At 39.9% G+C, this 23,531-nt stretch overlaps 1 protein-coding gene across 2 annotated transcripts; it reads left to right on the forward strand.

Annotated features, from left to right (window-relative positions):
- The first annotated feature begins 7,008 nt into the window (after nt 1-7,008).
- grhl3 (grainyhead-like transcription factor 3) lies at nt 7,009-23,078 on the forward strand. Of its 2 annotated transcripts, none has more exons than XM_034159587.1 (15): nt 7,009-7,143; nt 8,305-8,482; nt 8,562-8,623; nt 10,396-10,687; nt 12,832-13,071; nt 13,672-13,783; nt 13,894-13,988; nt 16,074-16,232; nt 16,322-16,397; nt 16,486-16,616; nt 18,363-18,388; nt 18,516-18,604; nt 19,081-19,166; nt 19,349-19,413; nt 22,097-23,078. In XM_034159587.1, exons 1-15 carry the CDS (start codon nt 7,127-7,129, stop codon nt 22,212-22,214), a joined length of 1,746 nt encoding a protein of 581 aa, XP_034015478.1. In that variant the 5' UTR covers nt 7,009-7,126; the 3' UTR covers nt 22,215-23,078. The 2 variants fall into 2 exon arrangements, with proteins under 2 accessions (XP_034015478.1, XP_034015480.1); XM_034159589.1 differs by having other exon boundaries at nt 13,897-13,988.
- Nucleotides 23,079-23,531: the final 453 nt, after the last annotated feature.

The following is a 23,531-nucleotide window of genomic DNA, read 5'->3' on the forward strand; positions in this document are numbered from 1 at the left end:
ATTTCCAACTACACCCTATTTTTATAGCAAGGCAGTTGTATTTATAAACTGGCCTTTCTTCGTGCGGGCTGGTGTTTTTGTCACTAATCTGAGTAATGTGTTGTTGAACAGTTCTGGAAATTCCGGCCGCTATGTTTTCAGCGTTAACCTTTCCTGCTTTGTGATTACAGTCATCGTGCACCTCTACCCATATTGACTGCCTGTAAAAAGGTCAACTTGTTTGTCTAATCCAAGTTCAAAGAATGTACACAACTTAGTACACAACTTGGTCCTTGGTCCGGTTGAAGAAGTCGGTCTTGCCTCCTACAACGCACTGCTGACCCTAGCAACCAGCATGAAGGGTAAAACAAAGCATTATGCAGTCCATCTTTGAAGGTAGATTGATGGCATTTTTGTAGTTTAATCATGTTTCATACTTCATTGCACCAACAATCGTGGTTAAACTGAACAGCTCTCATTTGATCTTGAATGAGGTAATTGAGACAGAAAGAAGACAGAATGGCTTCAGGCAGAAGAGGTGCTCCTTCTGCGTGCACAAAGTTTTGGCAGCACAAATTGGATTGCCATTACATTTGCTCCTTATATTTCATAAAGGGTATGTTATTGATTGATATTCTACCTATGGCTAGTGCAACACTAATCAATATTTTGACTAATTTATTTGAATTAAAAAGATATTTCAACATTATCAACAAGACTGTGCTTGATACTACTTGTGAAAATATTGCAGCGAGCAAGATTTTTCATTCATGTGGATCCCATCTTTAAAGAATATAGTTTTATACGATTAGGTTCTATGATGTGTGTTTTATTATATTGGCTTTCATATTCACATGTAATGTGTCGGCCACAGTAGCAACAGGTAGATTTGCTACCATACTGCAACACAAAGAATCTATCTGTTGTAAAGATGATGATGTTTGGTTGCTAAGCAAATCGCCAAACTGTAACGACATGCCGTAACACAATTTGTAAGCAAAGTTTTTGGTGTCACTTCTTTGGTGGTTCCAAGTGAACTGAAGTGATACCAAAAGTGACAAAAACACTGCAGAGTACTGATTGGTCACAAACAATTGTCACTATTACCACATCATCGTTGTGAGAGACAAAAAACATCCTTAACAAACCCGCCATTTTTAAAATATCGTGAGGCAAGTAACACTGTAGGCAGCATGGTAGCTTCCTGGTTAGCATTGTGGGTTCACAGCAAGAAGGTCCTGGGATCACTTCCGATCTGTTCCTTTCTGTATGGAGTTTGCATGTTCTCTCATTTGTGTGGGTTATGTATTGACCCTGTGATATACTGGTAGACTGTTCAGGGTGTACCCCGCCTCTGGCCAAATGACCGTTGGGATAGACTCCAGCTACCCAGTGATCCTTAACTACAATAATCTAATTTAGTAAATGGGTGAATGGAAGTAGCACGGTCTGTACTGTACTAGAGAAAGATAACTACTCACTGATTAGTGTGCGTTGAAGGCGTTGTCATTGACATTTTATGCGGTAATACTATGATGAGTTAGGGGTACTGGAATCAGCAGTGGCAAAGGAAGCACCTGGTTCCAAAAGGAAGTTGAATCGAGTTGTGCTGGTACAATCCAGTGTAAAATTGCCATTGTTTTGCCCTTTGTGTTGAGAGTTGTGATAACATGCCTTCTTCTTCAATATCAAACTCTGGAAGCCCCACGGAAAGAGGGCCTAGATAGCCCTATATACCCCCAACATTACATAATCACAGGACAAGCACAATGGTTTTTAGGGAATTTGCATGAAATTGTTGTTGTCGTGGATATCTAATGTAATTATCTGTTCTTGGGATGGGGGTGGGCTTCCAGAGCCCTAGGCAGTTGCTTCGTTTGCCTACTACCCTGTTGCGACATCCTCCGACTACATGTGTGAAAGCACCATAACAAGATGGAGCGTTTGAGGTCAGGCTGGAGGTATGCTCTCTAATAAATACCCTGTTACAGTTTAAAAGAAAGTTTTATTGCAGCACTGGTGGCGTTAGCTGCAAATTAAAGTCATTTTTAAAAAGACAGAAAGGAGGACAGGTGAAGAAATCAGGTCATGACAGTAACAGGTGCACATACGTGCTGCCAGTATGAAGAGGAGACGGAGAGTAACACGCCCCAGGCTCCTTATATCTGTCAACCCTCAGCACACATTCCTCCATGACAAACAGCCAGGTGAGTAGATTTAGAGATAAAAGGAGAGAGAGCGATGGAACGATATGTTTGCTGTGTGGGAGTTGTTGAGAAGGATCAGCAGCAGAAACAGGAAATTTCATTATTTTCGTCACCTGCCGTGACTTCATTTTTTGGGAATTAGCATTTTGTACAACTTGGTGTTTCCAAGCAGTGGCGCCCCCATAAAGTGCACACGATCAACACTGAGTGGCCAAACACTTACGAGGGAAAGGGGGAGTGGGAAAAGGAGGTGAAAGGAAGAGTAAGACAGGGAATAAGAGAAAGAACGGTATAGTGGGAGGTGTTGAGAGAGAACCTTCACAGCGGCAGTCTAGCATAGAGCCGGCGCTGACGTCTGTTTAGATGCTACCATGCATGGCTGCATGCGCATACACACACATCCACACAAACACTCGGGACATTTTCGGTTTGGTTTCTTCTTCCACTGTTGAGTTTCAAGGCATGAAAAGGCAGTCGTTTGAACATCTTGTGAGATCGATCTTCCTTCCTTTTTCCCATCTTTTCCGTCGTGTCAGTTAGGGCCAGAGGTCTCTGCGGGGCCGTTCACACCCGTGCATGTTTGATAGAGCATAGCAGAGAACGACAAGGCTACTCTTATGTAAGCTTTTTTTGGTGAGTTTGTTTCCTTTAAACGAATTAAGGTTTCACAACAACTATTAAAAGTTCCCCTCCTGGAAGCTCATGCTATCTGTAATACACTGCAAAAACTGATATCTAAGGAAGTTAAAAAAATGACTTGTTTAAAGAAAATTTGACTTATTTTTCCATTTAGACAAAAATTAATCTTGTCAAGCATTTTTTACATAAGAAAAAATGTCTTATTTTGGGAAAATGTATCTTGCTTTTTCTTAATAAGTTTTTCCGAATAATATCAAGCTGTATTTAACCAGAAACAAGGAAAGACAATTGATTTCAAATAATCCAAGCAAAGAAACAAGATTCCTTATTTTAAGACAGAGGCTAATCTTAAAATAAGAATTCTGTCTAGTTTTATGGCACATTTTGATTATTCAGTACCTACACATTTTGCTAGTTTGGAGAATTCTAACCAAGTACATTTTTCTTACCCCATTGGCAGATTTTTTTTGCGTAATACAAGACAATTTGGCTAGATTTGCAGTGTAGCTTTTTTGTGGACCTGCAGAGATAACATGTTAGAGCTGGGATTAGTAAAACATAAAGGTTTTAGATTTTACCTGATTATATATGATCTTAAAAAAAAACAAATTATGAAATTTTAATATGAGTGTTTAAAATTGAACAAACTCCCTCTTATGCCTTTGCTGTTGTATAACCATGGCCTAGTTAGTACAAACCCAACTAAATCACACCCAAGCAAATAGAAGGGAAAAAAATTTAAAAGGACAAGTTAAAAAAAAATCTATAGATATGCAATACAGGCATTATTTGCCTATCAGTGCATTTATGTGTGCTTCAGTAGACATTGTATTGTATCTGCACAACAGTCTCTGATAGAAGATAATGGCTAAAACCAACAAAATTCACTCGCTATTCTAATCTCATTGACCACTGGGGTTTAAGAGCAGATTTTTTTCAAGGCATTTATCGAAAATATTACGTTAACGATGAAGCAATTAATGCAGTTTTATACACAGTCATTTTCAGAGGCCCTAATTGGGAAAACAAACTACAGTATAAGGACTGGGTTTCAGGCAAATCATCACTTTTACAGCCACTATTCTTCAGACAAAAAGATCAAGAAAACAAATGTTTAGGCTGAAGACTGTCATGTGCCTTCTGGCAAACAACTGAAATTTCACATTCTATTTAGAAAATCCTTCCCCGTTCCACTCCACTGTGAAGTTTTACAACTGGAGATGCAACAGATACATGGTGCACTTACAACAGTTTCTTCAATCACACCCACAGAAACATATATGTTGTCATGGGTGAATTGGTGGCTTCTCTCACATGCTTCCTACTTGAATGGTCATTTAGTTTTTAAGAAAATCCACTCCAGACAAATTATTACACAATACCATACCGTTTGTATTTTATAGTGACTGGCCTAACTAAGTATAAGACATACATACTCAGTGACTTGCAAATGTACGTACATGTATCCATCACATGACATTTCTAAAGAAAACTCTCTCTCTGTAAAAATGCTGATTTAATCCTTATAATTAGATTGTTAGTTTGTACAAATACTTATGACCTCTGAAAATGGAGGCACTGTGTATAAAAATGGCTGTGATTCCTTAATGGTTAATGCAATATTTTAGTTAAACCATTTGCAGGGTCAAGCTGAATGGCTGGATTACAAGCATGCTGTGTTTGCTTTCACTTCCATTGCAGTGGTGCATGAAGCAAAATCACAAAAATTGTTTGTGTTGGTGACCCTCCTGTCCTGTGCACCAACAGCAATTCTTGTATATTCGTCCGTGAATTGTTCTGTGAATTGTTTCTGTAATTTATGTTTGTAGCATGCACTGAAAAAAGTGAAACAGTGCACTTCATTCAAAGTACTTATTTACATTGGTCTAATGGAAAATTGTGGTTTCCAGTTTAAATCTGCTGGAATCACTTTACAAAATGATAAATATACATTGTAGGAACTAAAAACATTAGCTGTAACAAATTACATCAATTTTTTAAAGTTGATCCAAAGTAGCATTTTTTTCCAGTGTGGCCCAAGCAGAGGGTCACCCCTTTGAGTCTGGTCTGCTTGAGGTTTCTTCCTCAGAGGGAGTTTTTCCTTACCACTGTTGCTCTGGGGGTTGGTAAGGTTAGACCTTAGCTGTGTGAAGCGCCTTGAGGCAACTCTGTTGTGATTTGGCGCTATATAAAGGAAAATAAATAAAAAATTGAAACTGAAATTGAAAACTGTCTCCCTGTCCAATTACATACACATCAGGTGTTAGTTTTGGGGATGAAAATTTACAGGGTGATTCCATAATTTTTTCCTCAGAATTGAGTGATTCCATATTTTTTTCCTCTGCTTGGTCTAAAAAAGTAACCGTTACTGACTGCCACAATCTTTTTTTCTTGATTTCTTATAGTGTTTCTTAAAGCCAGAAAGTTGCCATTTGAAATGACTTTAGTTTTGTGTCATGTCTGTGATCTGCTTTTTTTCTACAAAATTAAACAACTGAATGAACATCCTCCGAGGCCGGTGATTCCATAATTTTTGCCAGGGGTTGTATGTGGGCATGTTGTACAGCATGCACCCTTGTGTTATACCATGCCAGATTCCCTCAGGTGTAAACCTGAGATTTGCTCACAGACAATAAACAGCTCTATACAACATAGGCAGATTTAATTTGTGTGGCACTGTGTGGGTGGATGATAATTTCACTGACTGACACAATCCCTCTTTGATTCTTGGTAGCACGAGATGCGCGCTTTTACTTCATCGTACAGACGTGATCTGCAGCATTTGTAGTCAGTTTGGACAAATCCATAATCTTCAATAAATTCTGAGTCAAAGCCCACTTTCACATGCAAATAAATCTGTAAATCTATACAAATTACATATGATGTGCAGTGTTGTGCAGATATTTTAGCACATTGTTAAAATACTAAAAAGCTACAAAATATGTACTTAAAAAACAAAAGTAAAGTCTGTGTGCACATTTATTCTATAAAAATGCAGTGTTTCTTTTCGGTGGCCTGCAGTTGATAAGAAAATCCGGTTGCAGTGAATCAGGATATCACAGTCATTTTAATTCTTGAAGTATTTTCAACAACTGTTTTTGTGTAGTTTTGCACAAGGCAGTTTTCTATGTGTTGTTTTTTTTCTACCTAGGTTTGTAACTTAATAATTATTTATCATATATTAATAAATACAGTATTATTAATTAATTAACTGTATGAACAAAATTAAAAAAAAACTGAATTTCAAACCAGAGTTTTTGATAAGATTTTCTGTGCCCCACCATTTTTTTTAATCAAAATTTGGATGGCCTACAACCTTTGCACAGTCCCATTTATTTATTCATTCATTATTTGTTCATTTATCAACCAAAACAAAGACTTTTTTCCTTTGCTTTTTACTGTTGTTTTATTCTTTATTTAGGAATGTTTTCTTCAGTAATAATTATTGTTGTTGTTGTTATTAATTCATACTATAAATTATATTTGTAATGTTTGAATATTTATGTCATTGTTTGGAAAATAAAAACTAAAGGTTTTTAAGCAATTAAAAAAAATCAAGAATAAGTGTAAAAATAATACTATAAAAAATATAAACTTGGAATATTAAAAAAAAAATAAAATCATAATCTTAAATGTTTTTTCCCATAATAACTCTAATACTCCCTTACATATGGGGGAAAAATTGATGTGCAACAGCTTTTGCTATCATCATATAAATATATAAAATGTGTTTCTTAGAGGAATTCTTTACACTATATATGAATAAAATTAATACAAATTCTAAAATTCAAATATCACCAAATGTTCACAAATTTGTTTAGGTGGTAAGTTTTTGCAGAGATTCCTCAGAGTTAAAGCAGAAAATGTTACCGATAAACATATAAAAACACACAGTTCCGGCTCGCTCTTGTCCTTTCCCAAACCGTTCACACCTTTGAGATCCCAAATCTCACTCTTTTATGCAGTACCGTAATGATTTTCACTGTCTCCTGCCTTGGATTGTCTTGCAAAGTGGGCTCCCGGCTGCACATGCATATACATGCACACACTGGTTTCTCTTTAGCCTTGGAAGAGTTAACTCTCCCACACCTGTCTTATGAGACACCTGTTTCAGAGCTCTCAGCCAATCAGACGAGCGAGGGAAACTCACTGACATGAAATAAATGTGGGCCCGGATGACAAGGAATCACAACACTTGACTCATCTGTGTGTCACTGCTCTAGTCTCCTACGACGACAAGAATCACATGCAGACGCGGGCAATCTGATCATAAAGGAACCTATTCCGGCTGAACTGGAGACATGACCAAGGAGACTGAGTAAGTTATGGGAAGATATTCTCCTTTTTTTTAAACAAAAATACTTCATCTTATCATTACATTTTATGCTTTCTGATGCACCATTTGTCCACAAAAGTGTACCGGTTTCAACTTTGGCTATGAATCATGTCAGACTGATCTCCTGTGGCAGCGAGACCCTCCATGTGAAACATCCTTTGCAGGGAAATTGATATGAAGAGTTTCAAATGTACACACAGAAACTGTACTCAGATTGAGACTGAGGTAGCTGTATCGGCTCATGCTGTCAAAATCCTAAGGGCCCGTCAGAACAAAAGCAGACCGGGAAATAAGAATCTCCTCTCGACTCAGGGCTTTGACAGCATGTGATGCATTAAATTACGCAACCGGGTAAAACCTACACATGTTCCCCCGTACAAATCTGCAGGGGAAAAACAAAAAACACCTGGTTTTGGAGTAAAATGCAGATAATATTGCATTGTGCAGTATCAACAGCAGTGCACACCTTAGAGCTGGGGTATAGATATTTTTAATTTTTGTATGAATATTAAGATGAATTCAGCTTTAAATCTGCAGAAATATTTTATTGTGGTTGCTGTTTTTTTTTTGTTTTTTTTTTTTAATGTTGTGCTTGTCCTCTCCTGTCAGCACATTTGATGAGCTCCTGAGCCAAAGTAGACTTGATCTATTTGTTCGTTAGCAACTTCAGACAAACTCCAAGTGGCTTAAAGGCAGGATTTTTAGCAATCCAGTGTTGCTGCAATGCCTCACAAACAAATCCAGTCCTCACAATCCCAGGCTTAATGGCTTTTTAGTCAACGGCACTTAAGTGATGTGTGGAACTACGGTTGTGTTTCTATTGATTGAGTAAGAAAATGCTATGCAAATAAGATGCAGGATTTGAGAATGTAGCTGGTTTAATTTTTGCGTGTGTTTGTGTGTGTGTGTCTGGGGGGGGGGGGGGGGGGTTAAACCTTTTGACACAAATGAATCTGGAGGGGTTTTGACTCAACTTTGTGGTTTGTTATCAAAACCCTTCATGCTCGGGGGCAAGTATGTGCAGTGCTCCGAGGCTCAGGTGCTTCTTTGGAACACCGCCGTTTACATACATATTTGAAATAACCATCAATTGTCTTGTCAAGTCAAATTGGCCCTAAACGGTTTCCTCGTTTGTCACTGCAGGACTCTCGGACTGGTCTTTCAGAGCGAGAACTTCAACTATAACCGTTACAATAACTACATCATGGATTCCTCGTGGTCATATCTGGAGGGCGCCGTCCCCGAGCCCAACCAATCCAAAAGTCTACTGGTCCCAGAAGACAACCTGACAGCCATCACTATGCTTTATGAACACTGCAAGGTAGATAATAAGTTCCAATGAGAATCCAAGCTGAAATAAAACAAACTTAAAAAGTAATTTTTTTTCTTTTTTCTGCTAGACCCAGAAAGAGCTGAAGACTCCAATCAACCGTGCCAGCGGCATCTGCAAAGCAATAGAGAGGTTAGCTGGCTTAATCTGCCATAAAATCCATTTGTGGATTCTCTTTAAAATCATCCAGTCATTATTATCGGTTTTAGAATCAGTTAACTTTTTGATTCATTATCTTTATGGTCTCTTAGCTTCATATTCAATTAATTTTGTGGTATTGTAGTTAGTTATCTTTATATATATAGTTATTTTTAAATTATAGTTAGTTGTGGTTTCATTTGGCTTTCCTGTTATCTTTATTTCCTCATGGTTTATTTATTCACTTAGTGATTTTTTTTTTTTTTTTACACAGTCTATTTACTATACAGTTGTTGGTGTTATTATATTCAATTACTTTTAAATGTAGTATGTTTTATTTTATGTTCATTTTAGGGTCATAAAAGTCAATGTTCCAAAAGACAAATATTCTGTTCTAGTGACTTCAAACATATAGGAATAGCTGAAAGAAGACTTAAGTTGATTTTTAGATAGCTTTGCAGCTATTTTTATGAGCAGGGGTGGTGGCCAAGTGGTTAATGCGCTTGGTTTCAGTTCGGAAGGTTCTGGGTTCAAATCCCACCCCTGCCACATTTCTCCATGTAATGTGGAGTTGCGTCAGGAAGGGCATCCGGTGTAAAACCTGTGCCAAATCAACATGCAGATCCACCTTGGATTTGCTGTGGCGACCCCGAGTGCAAAACAAGGGAGCAGCCGAAGGGACTTACTTTTACTTTACTTTTAGTTTTAGATTCATTTACAAATGAAATTTACATTGTACAAATAAAATCACTATTTGTAATGATTTTATATGTACAATTTGTTTATTCAGATGGCTTTATTAGCTCTACAATTAGCTTCATAATCTGTTAGCATTACATTCAGTTTTCTGTACAGTTTTATATTCATTTAGCCTTGTATTCATTGTGCTTTAGATTTAGCTAATGTTATTTTCAGTTGGTTTTAGGTATGGTTTACTTTGCAATTATCTTTGTTTTCTCTCAGTTTTATTATGAACTGTTAGCTTGCTTTTTTACTCTTACTTTTATGTTTAGCTTGCTTTGCATTCGGTTTATTTTTCAGTTAGCTTAATGTTTCCTTTCAAAAAGCTCATAGATTTTAGTAAAAACTCCAGTTATTCTCTGTGGATGTTCATGTGGACTTTCTGTGTGTGTCTGGAGGGGTTTCCTTCAGGCATTCTGATATCTTTCTGCTATCAAAACACACATTACACACACTGTAAAGGCATTCACCTAGTTCAAAACCACATGATGGTGGAGGCTGGTGCGGCGTTAACTAGGACCACATCAGTACGATCCACAAGTGCACATTCCTCAATCATTCAATCAGTATTTACCTGTAGAGGAAAGAGAAAAGTCAGGATTTGGGTGGTCAGAAGAGCTGACAGGGTAATCCTCAAGTCAAACAGGGACAGGGGGATAGTTGTCCGGCTCTCCGATCCTCCCAAACTACCCTCCTTCTTTCAGTTGATCATCTCCAACAATTTACTAATAGTCTATGGGGTGTTATCCACCTTCAGTGCTCACAGCTGTTATTGTTTCTTGTTTGCTGGGTGTTTTATGGCTGTCATTGGGGGCATTGTCCCCTTCTACCCATAAATATGTCTGATATAGTCAGAATCTTTGGCCAGTGTACTGCATTTGTTTTATTCGTGCAGGTCTTGTATTGATATCTCAGACGTACGCGCTCTGTTTTACCACTGAGTCATTCTGAGCTGGCAAATATATGTAGGTGATGTCATCAGTTTTGTCCTTCTTTCTTTTTCTCCTTTCTCCCCTCCCTACTAGGACTCCAACCAACAACAATCTTGTTTCGTTAGACACGTCGGCTAACGTTATAAAGATTCTGTCTGACAGCATTCCCTCCAGCCATCCCCAGGATGTTATGGGAACCTCCGTCTGCACTACGAACAAACACAGTACCTCCCTGCCCGCTTCTGTCGCCGCCACGTCAGACACCTACACCACACTGACCAGCGTTGTGGCGGACACTTATGACAAACAGGACCTTAATAACATCTTTGACACACTTCTGCAGAAGTGGCCCGATACAGAAACGTTCCCTGACCCGAATACTGAGGTAAATTAAGAATAAGCATCATTTCCATCTCTTCGTCATGGTTCCATCTGGTTATGTGTCTGTCTGTGTTTGTGGACACATTATTTTGAACACAATCATTCATTATCAAAGCATGGCAGACGCCTGATACTAACATCACTGGTACCCCTTGCATAGCAAATAAGATAATATTGATGAAATTATTTTTTTGAAATTGTGATTACTCGTTGATAATTATTTGTGGACCCTTACACCATCGATACTGTCCTTGCAATATATAAACTAATGGGATTTTAGATTTGTTTAATGAATTGGCATTTTTGTGAACACATTAACAATTTTGTGGTTATAATTTGCACATTAATGAGTAAGGGCTCATAGGTTCAAGCCCCCGTGACCCTAACTTGGATTACGCGTGTATTGAAAATGCATGCATAATTAAGGTTTTTGTTTGTTTGTATATTTATTAACTGAACATGATAACATTCACTATCATATCAAAAGTACCCTTCGTGTAGTCAATGAGCTATTTAAATTTTGGTGGTTGTTTAGTCTTTGTATTTGCATATTAATGATGATGAACAGATTTTTCTTTTAACATTAACAATACATGGTAGACACTTCACACTGAAACTGTAGATAGTCAGTTAGACTTGATTAGAATTTTAAATTATTTTGCAAATGTTTGCATACTAATGGTGATACTGTGATTTTATATACGAGGTCTGTTAGAAAAGTATCAGACCTTTTTATTTTTTTCAAAAAACCTGCTGGATTTGAATCACGTGTGCTTGCTTGAGCCAACTTTGAACCTTCGTGCGCATGACAATGCTATGGGCATCACACAGATTAAGGAGTGGTACAACCGGTTTAAAGACGTCTGCACAACGGAGGAGACCGCGCCGCGCTCCGGTCGGCCATCAACATGCTGAGATCATTCCAAAGTGAATGCTGTGGTGATGTGGGACCATCATGTGACTATCCGAAAAATTGCGGAAGAGGTGGACATCAGCACTTTTGTGGCACATTCCACTGTAACAGAAGATTTTGCCATTAAGAGTTGCAGCGAAATTCATGCCGATGGCTTTGGCACGAAGCTGATGGCGGAGCAAAAGCGCCTTCGTGTTGAAGCCTCACAGGACATGTTGTGACATGCCCACCTCTTCCACCATTTGGAAGATTCAGACGGCTTTCGGTGGCTTTTCAGTCATGTGACTATCCGAGAAATTGTGGACGAGCTGGGCATGTCACAACATGTCCTGTGAGACTTCAACACGAAGGCGCTTTTGCTGCGCCATCAGCTTTGTGCCAATGAATTTCGCTGCAACTCTTTTCATGGCAAAATCTTCTGTCACAGTGGAAAGTGCCAAAAAAGTGCTGATGTCCACCTCTTCCGCAATTTCTCAGATAGTCACACGACGGTCCCACATCACCACAGCGTTCACTTTGGAAATGATCTGGTCATTTCAGCGTGTCAATGGCCGCCCGGAGCGCGGCGCGCTCTCCTCCATTGTGCGGACGTCTTTAAACCAGTTGTACTGCTCCTTAATCTGTGTGATGCCCATAGCATCACCACCAAAAGCCGTCTGAATAATCCAAATGGTTTCCACCTGGCTGTCGCCCAGTTTCTGGCAAAATTTGATGCAGTTGCGCTGCTCCAGTCGTTCCGCCATTTTCCTTGCAAAGAAAAAAACGACGAGAGACTACACCCATACTCACACAAAGGCTGCTTACAAGCAAATGACACAATCGACAGGCGTGAAAAAATTCACGCTTGCGCACGAAGGTTCAAGGTTGGCTCATTCAAGCACACGTGATTCAAATCCATCAGGTTTAAAAAAAAAATAAAAAGGTCCGATACTTTTCTAACAGACCTCATATATTGTGAAGACTACAACTTATAACCAATATATAGCAGGCATTTAATACTTACATCATAGATACCTTCCTGGCCAGTGTATAAGATGAATACAGTTTAGGATTGTTTGGTGCATATTAATGATGATGAAGTGATTTTTTTTTTTTTTTCTTGTGACCATTAATAATACACAGTAGACATGTATTGTGTGACACCATCTCCCCGACCAGTAGATGAGCTGATGGGACTTTTGGGTTGTTTGTGGCTTATATTTGCATATTAACAATATGTTTTGTCTGGATGTCAGACTCTCCCATACAGCGATCATTTCCTTGAGGACCAGTCCAGCCCTGTCTATTCTGGCTCTTACAGTGGTTCTCCACCTGAAAGATACAAGGGTGACTTCCAGTTTTCTCTTGGCGCTCCTTCAGCTTCATCGTACAAGTCCAGTGAGCTGCCCATGGTCTACCTGAACAAGGGGCAGTTTTACCCCATCACCCTGCATGGAGTAGACAGCACTGCCTGCGTCACTGCCAACAAAGTCAAGGTAAATACAGTATTTTAGGAGTTTTGTGGTTCACTTCCACTTGAGTGTTGACCACTAATCTTGCGGTCTTTGTTTCAGTTCTTCTTTGCATGTGTCCAGGTCATGGGTTGGGACAATAACTGCTGACTTTTGTTCCCTTGGAGCTTTTTGTTCACTGGGTCATGAATGTATGAAATCTTTGTTTGCCATGAACCCTTCCCAAAATCTTTGTCCCTCCTTTGCAGTCAGCTCCTCAGTGACTAATTCCCTCCTCACACCTTGTCACACTGGACTGACAGAAAAAAAAAGAATGATTACTACATTGTAGTGACACAATCATGTCCAGTTCAGTTTGTAAAGGGAAAGCTGAAAAAGGAGTGGACGTAGAAAGACTGAGGTGTAGTGAGGTTAAAGACACTGGTGACAACCCTTTTGCTTGTATTGCAAATCACAGGAGAATAATATACACACACGCCCATTCATTAAAAATAACTGATGGCTTTGTGAAAAGGAGGCTTTGGCGTGATGAACGCGACATGATTGAACATAGGTGCAAAAAATGTTTATTCGCTTAGACCACTGCGCTGACCACACCGTCTTTCCTCACTTTCTCCACCTCAGACCGTCATCATGGCTGTGTTTGAAAATGACAAGACTCCAGAAATGCAGCTGCGCTTTTGGAATCACTGGCACGCTCGCCAGCCCACCGTCAAACAGAGGGTCATTGACATCGGTAGGTTCTCCGCCTCTGCAGTACACCTGAACTCGGAACCCTAAAGGCAAAATCATAAAAGACTTGTCACTTACTGAAGTAAATTTCAAGTCTATTTCTTTCTTTGACAGCAGACTACAAGGAAGTATTCAGTGGCATTAACAACATCGAGGAGGTGGCGTTCAATGCCTTCTCTTTTGTTTGGAACCCCAATGAAGAGGCCAAGGTAAATCCATTTTCTCCCTTGTGCGCACACATACAGGAACTGTGGACATGTGTAACCATCAGATATGTTCTTATAAAACACAGCCCCATTTCCTTAAGGCAAAGAACTGAATGGGTGGCACACTTAGGAGAAAAGAGAGAAAAGGGTGGTGAAGAAGGAGTGGCTCATGAGGGAGGAGAGGAATCCCAGATATGTGTTTGTCCCTGAGGCTGCTGTCACCGCAACAGGTGACAGCCTCTCTACAGCTTTACTTGTCCATGTATGGGGTGGGGCCCCGAGGTGTTCCGGGGAATAGCTACAAGGAAAAAGAGAGGAAAGACAGGTGTTTTCTTTGCAAAAATGAGCAGTTACACTAGTTTGAGATGTGTGACATCTATAGAAATTGTAGAAATGTAATTCTATCCAGCAGAACAACAACTTAAAATTTTTTTTCATGCCAAAGTTGGGCATTATGAAGAGGAAGTGGCCTCTATTTGAAGCAAACAAACCAAACAAGATTAGGCATCCTGTATCACCAGAGATCAGGTCCAGGTCGAGGAGCATGCAGTAATGTCACATGTCGCCACATACACCACATCACGAAACCTCCTCTGGTCCTGAGTAGCAACTAACCGGGCAACCAATTGGTCCATCCAGAATTCTCTAAAGTAGCCATCTATCTTCTCTAGCCAGATGAGACTTGGACATCCCCTTGGCCTTTACCAGAACTGGACTCCAACACTTGCTGGTTCATGCCCAGAGAAACTGGCCACATATCCAAAATATCATAGCTCACATTCCCTTACTACACCAGTGATGTGGATCATCTAAGTCTCCTTAAGTAACTGTTGGTCAGAGTGGTTCCAGTGGCACACAAGGAATCTTCAAACAGACTCAGTACCAAAGACCTCCGGTCTTCAACTTGGGGCACTGGTTAGCATACAATTCTCACACTCATATGGGAAGAACGAGGATCCGACAGACATGGACCTTCACTGGATACACAGTCATTTCAGTGGTGTCCAAAGATTCTCCAAAGAGACATCCACTCTTACCTTCAGTCACTGTTTAATGTCCAAGTCTCACAACCATACAGGAAGAACCAGAATCCAAAAGACTTGGACCTTCATTGATCCAAAGCCATTCCAATAGTATCCAAAGATTCTCCAAAGAAATGTAGGACCAAAGGCATTCAGGCATTGCTTCAGATCACTGGTTAGCCTCCAGATCTCACAACCACACAGGGAGACACAAAGCACCAGGACCCGACTTAGACCTTTGTTCTGCTGCAAAGGTATTGACCATTGAATCTTTCAGCATATTTGATACTTTGAACCAGAGCTCACTGGCTAGATAAAGGTCAAAATTTCAAAAATCGCCCTAACTGCTAGTTCTACTTAATAAAGTAGAATCAAAGCTGACAGCAAACTGATCTTGGAGGAAGACCAAGCCACATCTAAAAATTCCAAGCTACATGGAGCTGATGACATGATGAAGACCTTGTCGTCACATCTGGAGGTGTGGAAAATGTAACTGACATTCAGTCTTTACCTGTATTTTGCATCATACTGAGACTCAGTCAAAAACATGTCATTGTATTGTGCCTGTAACAATGTCAGTTAATCAATCAACATTTGTTTCTATAGCCCTTTACAGCAGCCAGACAGTGTCCAAAGGGCTCTACAGTAAAATCAAAGATCACAATATGTCTACTGAGAAAGGGCTTTACTTTTAGCCAGAACATGTAGCTCGAAAAAACTTTGACAGCAGAGTTTATCTGTTGATTGAGCTTCAAACAGCTGTCAAATATCACTCCCAAACCAGCTGTCCTCATAGGCAGATAGATTTGTAGATTATCTGCATAACAATGAAAGCACAGGTTGTATTCGGCTACAACTGACCCCAATGGCAACACGTACAATGAAAATAGAAGAGGGCCAAGAATAGAACCCTGTGGCACTCCACAACAAAGAATAGCAACTGGTGAGGAGAGGTCACCAATCATAATAGAAACGTTTTTATTGCCATGCCTTATGTCCCTGTATGTCCTTCAACCTGTGGATGTTAAAGTATGCAATGCCTATACATTCTTCTTTATCTCCACAGGTTTACATCGGCATCAACTCCCTAAGCACCGACTTCTCCGCTCAGAAGGGAGTGAAGGGTCTGCCTCTGAATCTGCAGATCGATACGTATGATTTCAGCTCGGGAACCAACCAGCTCATCCATAGAGCCGCCTGCCAGATCAAGATTTTCTGCGATAAGGTAAATCATCACCCGCCGTTGAACTCCTTTCACCTTTTACACACATATATAAGCCAAATTCAACTAATATGTGTGTTGGCTGTGTGCAGGGTGCAGAGAGGAAGATGCGAGATGAGGAGAGGAAGAGGACCAAAAGGAGGGGAAAGAGCACTAGTGATGTTAACAGTAAGTGCTGCACATGCATGTCTGCGAGACAACCACAAGGTTTTGGCACTCCATTCTAACACATTGTACCTTCATGCTTTTGTTACAGCCAACAAATCTTTGGTGAGTAGCTCCATGGGCAGCGACTGCACTTTCTTTCAGACCCTGGATGACCACATCACCCAGCCGGTTCTGTTCATTCCTGAGACACATCTCTCCAGCTTGCAGCGCTGTGGCCTGGTAGGTCCTGACACCCATCTTTACACACACACACACACCTCCTTACTCTACTCCTTTTGCTCCTTCAAGCCCCTACTTAAGCCTCTGAGGATTTGCATAAGCATTGCCTTGAGTAAATCATGTTCCTGACCAATGTATCCCCACGGGCTACGGGACGGGCAGGAAAACACTGTGGGAAACTATGTGGTGGGAAAAAAGGCTTGGAAAAGGGAGGGGATGGTGTCAGTGAAAGTGTGGTGGATGACTGATTCCAGATCAGATGAGCTAATGGGAGGCGAAACCCGGCAGGACGACAAGCCGTAGCAACTACTCCCACTGATCTTAAGCTATGGGGGCTTAGACAAACACACCTGGAGCATCAGCACTCAAACACACAGTGGACACCTGACACATGCACCACCCTCATACACGCGCTTTCTCTCTCACTTTCACACACAGTGAGGTGAGGGCGCTGTTCAGACAGGCCAGTTTTCCCACACTGTGGAGTCAACTTGGCAAAAAGACACTGAATTGGGGGACACAGACTACCAGCCCAGGAGCCAAACATCATTCAGTACTCCGTCTCTGATCATTTTCCTTCTATCTCACGCATTTAACCCTCAGATGTGCAAAGCAATCGTCATTCGTCAGCAAGCAAACACCAGATTTCTGTCTTGACATATTAAAAGTTATTTTGTTTTTTAAACAGGAACATCATGTTGAGTTATTTTTTTTAATGTATATATTTATTAGTAGTAGTAGTAGTTGTGGTATTTTCAGCTTTCATTTGGTATCTTTGTGGAATCATACACTGAGCAGGAAAACTACAAAATATTCACGTTTTCATTAATCTGAAAAAATCTGTTCCTTTATTTAATATGCTACTTAAAAAACAACAATATTCATTGGAACACTTTATTTAAAAAAAATCATATATTGAAATAAACCTTTTACAATGACAAGTTTGATGTAACAGTGTGATGTAACTAATGTAATGTTAATTGTAAAATAAATAAGTGAAATGTGCAAGCAGCCACACTTTTATAGCAACTAAAATAACTGAGTTTGGTCATTTATGACCATATTATATTTTATACTTTTTAATGACTCTATTTGTGTTTATCATACCTATACTGCTTCCTTTAGCTATAACAGATACACTGAAATATATAACTAATTATTGCTTTTATATGATAGAAATCGAAGCCTGTAATGTTAAAAAATAAAAATAAAAACCATATCTTTGTGAGGTCATAAATGACCCCACATAACTTTCCTTTATCCTTACTGCAGCAATGGGACAAATCCTGTCCACAAAAAAAAAAAGCTGTCAGAGAAGTAGATTGACAAATTCACGGTAGTCCATATTTTTCTGATTTAAAATATCAGAACGGCACATTTAAATATTTGTCTGAGGATATAAATGACCCCAGCTTGAAGGTAGAAAACATCTAATTTCCACTGTAAACATAAAGTGCCATTTGAGTCTGGAATAATAAAATATAACATTTTGGACGTTCAGATTAAATTTTCTATTGACCCCTGAAAAACTAAGATTGTGAAATGGCTCAGCCGCCTAAAACTTTCCACCCAGACGTGTCTCTGGGAGAGGTCACGGGAAATGCATTCTCAACATAATGATAACATACTTTTTTTTGAAAAAGTATTTCACAAAGGGAGTGATGGGAAGACGGATATTAAGCAATGCGTTTATCAGTTGAGCTGTGCCTAATCACATGTTTGATCTCTCTCGCTCTCTTTCCGTAGGCCAGTACATTGGATGGGATCGACAGGTGAGTTTCTCGAAAACACAACACAAACTTTTCCCCATTATAAAAACAAAATGATAATCGTAAATTAAAAACAAGTAAAACGTTGTCTCTGTTTTAGTTTGATGCAAGAAATCTGTTCTGTTTCCAGGAGCTCAATGAAGAGGTTATATTCAGAAAGTGCAGAACAAAGCGGCTCTCCATCCAGCAAGCAGGCCCGCAGGGAGGACTCACAGAGAGGTAAATGAACAGACCCAACATGCTCATCAGGAGAGCTGGCTCTGCCCTGGGGGTTGAGCTACAATCTTTCAGAGAGGAGGATGTTGAGGAAACTGCTCAACATCCGGGACAGTACCTCCCATCCCCTGCATGCCACACTGATGTCATGTCAGAGCACCTTCAGTTGTAGCTTGAGACCACCGAGGTGCACCACAGAACGCCACAGGAGGTCTTTCCTACCTGTGGCAATCAGACTGTTTCCTCCCCCTCTGCAGGATGAATACATAATGCATAGAGTTATTCAGTTACTCAAAGTTATGGGCAATATTGTTGAACATCTTGTGCAAATACCTTTAAAAAAAACATTGGTCACTGTTTTTGGTACTCTGGCAAAATAATTCTTATTCTTAAACACAAAAACAAGGATTCTCCTATTAATGATGCTAACATGGAACATTTAACAGGAATGTTTTGGGTTTTTTGTCTCATTCCTACAGTGCTGCTGTACGTGCGGTCAGGTGCCCAAGAAGTCTTTGATGCACTCATGCTCAACACGCCAACGCTGATGGGCTTACGAGAAGCTGTGAGTACCGACCGCACGCTCACCTCAGTGACATGACCTGTTTCACCACATGCGGTGATGTGGGATACATACAACACTCCTCGCTCTCAGCAAATGCATACATCAACGTTATCTCTCAAGTATATAATCTCTCCTTCAGCAGATCATGCACAGTGTCATCTCACAGTCATTTCCTTCTTCAGATTTCAGAAAAGTATGGTGTGCAAAAAGACACCATTGGGAAAATCTACAAAAAATGCAAGAGAGGGTAAGTATCATATTGTGTTTTTTTTTTTTCTAATTATTAGTATTATATGTCAGAATTTCCAGAACAGATGGGATTTACTAAATGTGAATAAATCCAAGCTGTACTCATTTTATATCCTGTAAGGGAGTTAATGTGGACAGACCGGGTTGGTAAGTTAGCTGGCTTTGCCTACTGGAATGTGTTAATTATGGCTCCTCCAAAAGAAAGACAAGTGACACAGGGAGGATGAAAAGATTTCAAATGTCCTGCAGATGAGTCACATCAATTGTTGTACTTTTTTATGTTTTCATAACTTCATCTTATCAGAACATGAGGATGTGTTCAGGTACTGAAATCTGGTTCCGTCATTACTGACAGTTTGGAATTTTCCCCAAAAATTGATGCAACACTGTGTTGTAAAACTGTCAAATTGTACTTTCAGTCTTTTCATAAAAATGGTCCCATTCAAAACCTTTTTTAGATTTACTTTTTTTTGTAGAGTAAATTAACTCTATTCATGTTGAACAACTTGATTTCACACTCCAGCTGATTTAACACTATGATAAGTTAAATCTATCTATGTTCACGTCTAAAACATAGAATCCCCAAACTGTTCAACTTTGAATCACATTAAGCTCTAATAAATGTGCCAAAACAAATCTAGCAAAAGAAAAAGATGATTGAAAGTTTGTGTTGTCAGTGGAACTTTCTCATCATGTCTGATGAAAATTAATTACTTACGTAGGTATGTTGGCAAAAGTACAGAAAGACACCAAGTACTATGCCTGACATTGTACTTGTGTTTGTGGTTATTACTTATAGCTTATCCTACAGTAACCCATGTAAAAAATAAATAAATCATAAGGTACTTTCATTGGGATCAATGTATTAATGTGTTATGGTAGTGATATGAATATGACATTTAATAAGAATAAAAAAATCTTTCCTGAAAGGTCAAAAAGTGATATTTTAATGAACAGACATTCATGTTTCTTGGCGAAGTTCAGTCTCACTGTGTAGTGTCACTGGAGCTGTGAGTAAGACTTGTTGATTGAGGCTGAAGCACCTTTTGGGTGACTGTCTTCTTGCTGGCGGCCATCGCTGTAGGCAAGCAGCTAAGCTAACAGGTTGGGTTACATTCTCGCCGCAGTTCCCTCCCTGTTCTTCAATCAGTCCTGTTCCTGCAGGCAGAAAGCATAAGCTGGTGGTTGCTTTAGTCTTTCAAACCTTGAAGTCTTTAAGGTTTGCCCTGCGCAGAGGGCGTGCGAATGTGACTTGATTCATTACCCTGACTGAAGCACAAGGCATATCACTGATTGAGTTTTTTTTTTTTTTTTTTAATAGAAGTTGCTGTCAAAGTTAATGACATATCGTGTGTAACCAAAACAAGAAACCTGATGATCTTTAGTGTATGTCAAAATGGAATGTAGAGTTCATATTTACAGAGAAATGTTACGTGCCTTTGAAGATGAATGTCTTTTTACACATTTATTCAAGAATACTCCACTCACCAGTAAAATTCATTTGGTTTCAAGGACGTTTTTACGGAACAGTACATAGGATTTGATCTACCAACCTTTGTTTGTGTATGTAATCTGTTTGTTATTGGTCTGTCACTGAGACCAGGTAAAGATTTGGTTTGGCACCCACAAGACCAGGGTTCAATTCCTGCTCAAGCTTCCTAATGGTCATCTTGGAGAAGACACTTCATCTGCATTGTCCCAGTGCGTCCAGCTGTCCCAGTCCTTCAGCTGGAGAAGTAACCTGAACAGCATCCTGTCCAGATAAACACCACCACCAATGGGCCTCGGGGCCTATAAAGGGCTACACTTCTTATAGTTTTTCAGTCAGGATGCCTGAGTGAATTTCAGGGACATTTGTTGGAGAGTTAGACCTTGGGTCAAGAAAGAACTGATTAAGTTTGGTTGTGGATTTGGATTAAAGGGCAGGTCTTAGCTTTCATCTTTGAGCTTTTACCACAATTCATTTGATCCTGATCAAGGGATGACTAATCATTCCTCAGCTGCCAGTGCCAGGTTCATAACCATGCCATCATGTCCACCAGCTATCCAGGGGGCAAGTCCGATCATGAGGAAAGGCCACCCTCTTCCCAATTCCCCACCAAAATCCAAGTCAATACCCCCTTCCCTAACTGGGCAATAGCAGAGGAACACCCCATGAAGAATCCACGCCCACTCAGAGCCACTATACAGGAGTACCAGGAGGCACCCAAGGGTGAGATCACCAGATGTAAGCCCAAAGACTCATGATCAGTCCCTGGGGCCATCCAAATACCTGGTTATGGACATGTAGCTGCAGTTAATCTAGTCCCCCCCATCTTGATCCCTCTCACACCAACAAACAGTCCTATACCACTGGTGCTGGTGCTTACCCCTGGATTCCCTAGTGTAAAGAGAATGACAGCCTATAACTCCGCCTGGAGAGGGCGCCAGTCCATCATGTTACTTCCCCTGCCAAGGCCAGTAGCCAATTACAGCTGGGTGGACTGGGACAATACAAATGAAGCGTCATCAAACTCACGTCTGCATATTGTTCGAACTACCTGCTCCTCTTGAGTGTTGTTCTACTTATTTGACAGCTGCTATAATAACATGATGCATCTTATGATCAAATGTAGATTTGTCTACATGTTACACCTTGAATTACCATGAATGAACCGTACGTTTGCTTGTGCTTCCTTCAGGATTTTTGTCAACATGGATGACAACATTATAGAACACTACAGTAACCAGTTGGCCTTCCTCATTGAGATGTCAGAGGTGGTTGCTGGTCAGTTCCAAGTCACTCTTGTTGAGCTATGAGAAGAAGCATCACAACAGAAGCCTACTCCACTGAAGGATGAAACATATCACAGCTGCCATTGTAAATCAAAAGCACTGCCAAATCAAAGACAATTTAAGACCAGATAAAAGTGGAAAACTACAAGAAATGGACTGAAATGACCTTTCTGGGTTTTTTCTCCAGTTTCAGCAAAAAATTTCAAACCGTTTTTACAAGAATCCACTTTTGTAAATATCACTTGCTCCATTTTATTGCTTTTTTTCAGATTGGCTACATGAAAGCAATTATGAAGTGTTTGTATATAATGTAAATAGCTTTTAATATGATTGTTTTTATGAACTAACAGAGTGCTTTCAGAATTCAGTTTTCCATACATTATGTATTTCAATTATTATTTTTTTTTATGAGTGAGAGCCAATGGGGCCTTTTCTCAGACACGGGTTTTCTACTATTTGATACGACAAACGCATGCTCCTGCTGGTTCCTGTTACTTTCACATCTAAAATGACCCAACAGCGGGTTACGTTCAGATCCCAAAGTCGCACATTTCCCTCCATAATATCACACAGACTTAGTATTGGCCGTCACTTAGCCCAAAAACTGTGGACATTTCCTGATTGCGTGGTGAAACCACAGTGTTTTCCCATCGTGTTCGAACCACCAAGAAACACCCCCTCCTCCCCCAAACCCTGAAGCTTTTCACTAAATTTTCATTGTATGTGTGTGCGTGTTTGTGTACAAGCGGATGATGGATATGTCTTTGTATGTTACGCATCATTTCAAAGCAAACATTTATCACTTAAATATTTCATTGTTGTGCCACGACACTTCTGGTTGTTAGATGTCTTGCTCCTTTTGTACAAAAATAAAGAAAATTCATGTCATGTTTTGTGCGTGCGTCTGTCTGTGAGGTTAAAATATGCAGATCTGATTAAGCAACGGTCAGGCGCTTTCCAATCGTCAGCGGGACAAACAAAAGATAAAGACGCAAGGAGATGAAAAGAGATGATTGCTGTCAGATCTGTCGAGAGATCAGCTAAAAGTGTGGAATCGATCTGCATGAGAGCACGCCGCTCTTGTTTTGTTGTTTATGTACACACTACGCAGGGTGTTGCGAAGGCATTATTGTGTCAGTCAGTGTGTGGACACATGCATTTGAACATAAAGGGCAGTGTGTTCCACCCGGCACAGTGCTAGTGTCCTAGCTAGGTAGTGCACTACCTTTTCACACCCAGTGCCAGTCTACTTACGCTCATGTGGGTTTGCTGGTTTATTAAAATCATGTTCATTAGGTGGCAGACAGACCACATGTAAGATCAACAACACTGTTCCTAATT

The sequence above is a fragment of the Thalassophryne amazonica genome, chromosome 19 (assembly GCF_902500255.1).
Source record: "Thalassophryne amazonica chromosome 19, fThaAma1.1, whole genome shotgun sequence".
NCBI lineage: Eukaryota > Metazoa > Chordata > Actinopteri > Batrachoidiformes > Batrachoididae > Thalassophryne > Thalassophryne amazonica.

Bases quoted from the DNA above. Each gene is read 5' to 3' on its own strand.
- grhl3 (XM_034159587.1), top strand. The intron at 16,617-18,362 runs GTAGGTCCTGAC...CTCTTTCCGTAG, and splicing joins GCTTGCAGCGCTGTGGCCTG to GCCAGTACATTGGATGGGAT. The intron at 18,389-18,515 runs GTGAGTTTCTCG...TTCTGTTTCCAG, and splicing joins ACATTGGATGGGATCGACAG to GAGCTCAATGAAGAGGTTAT.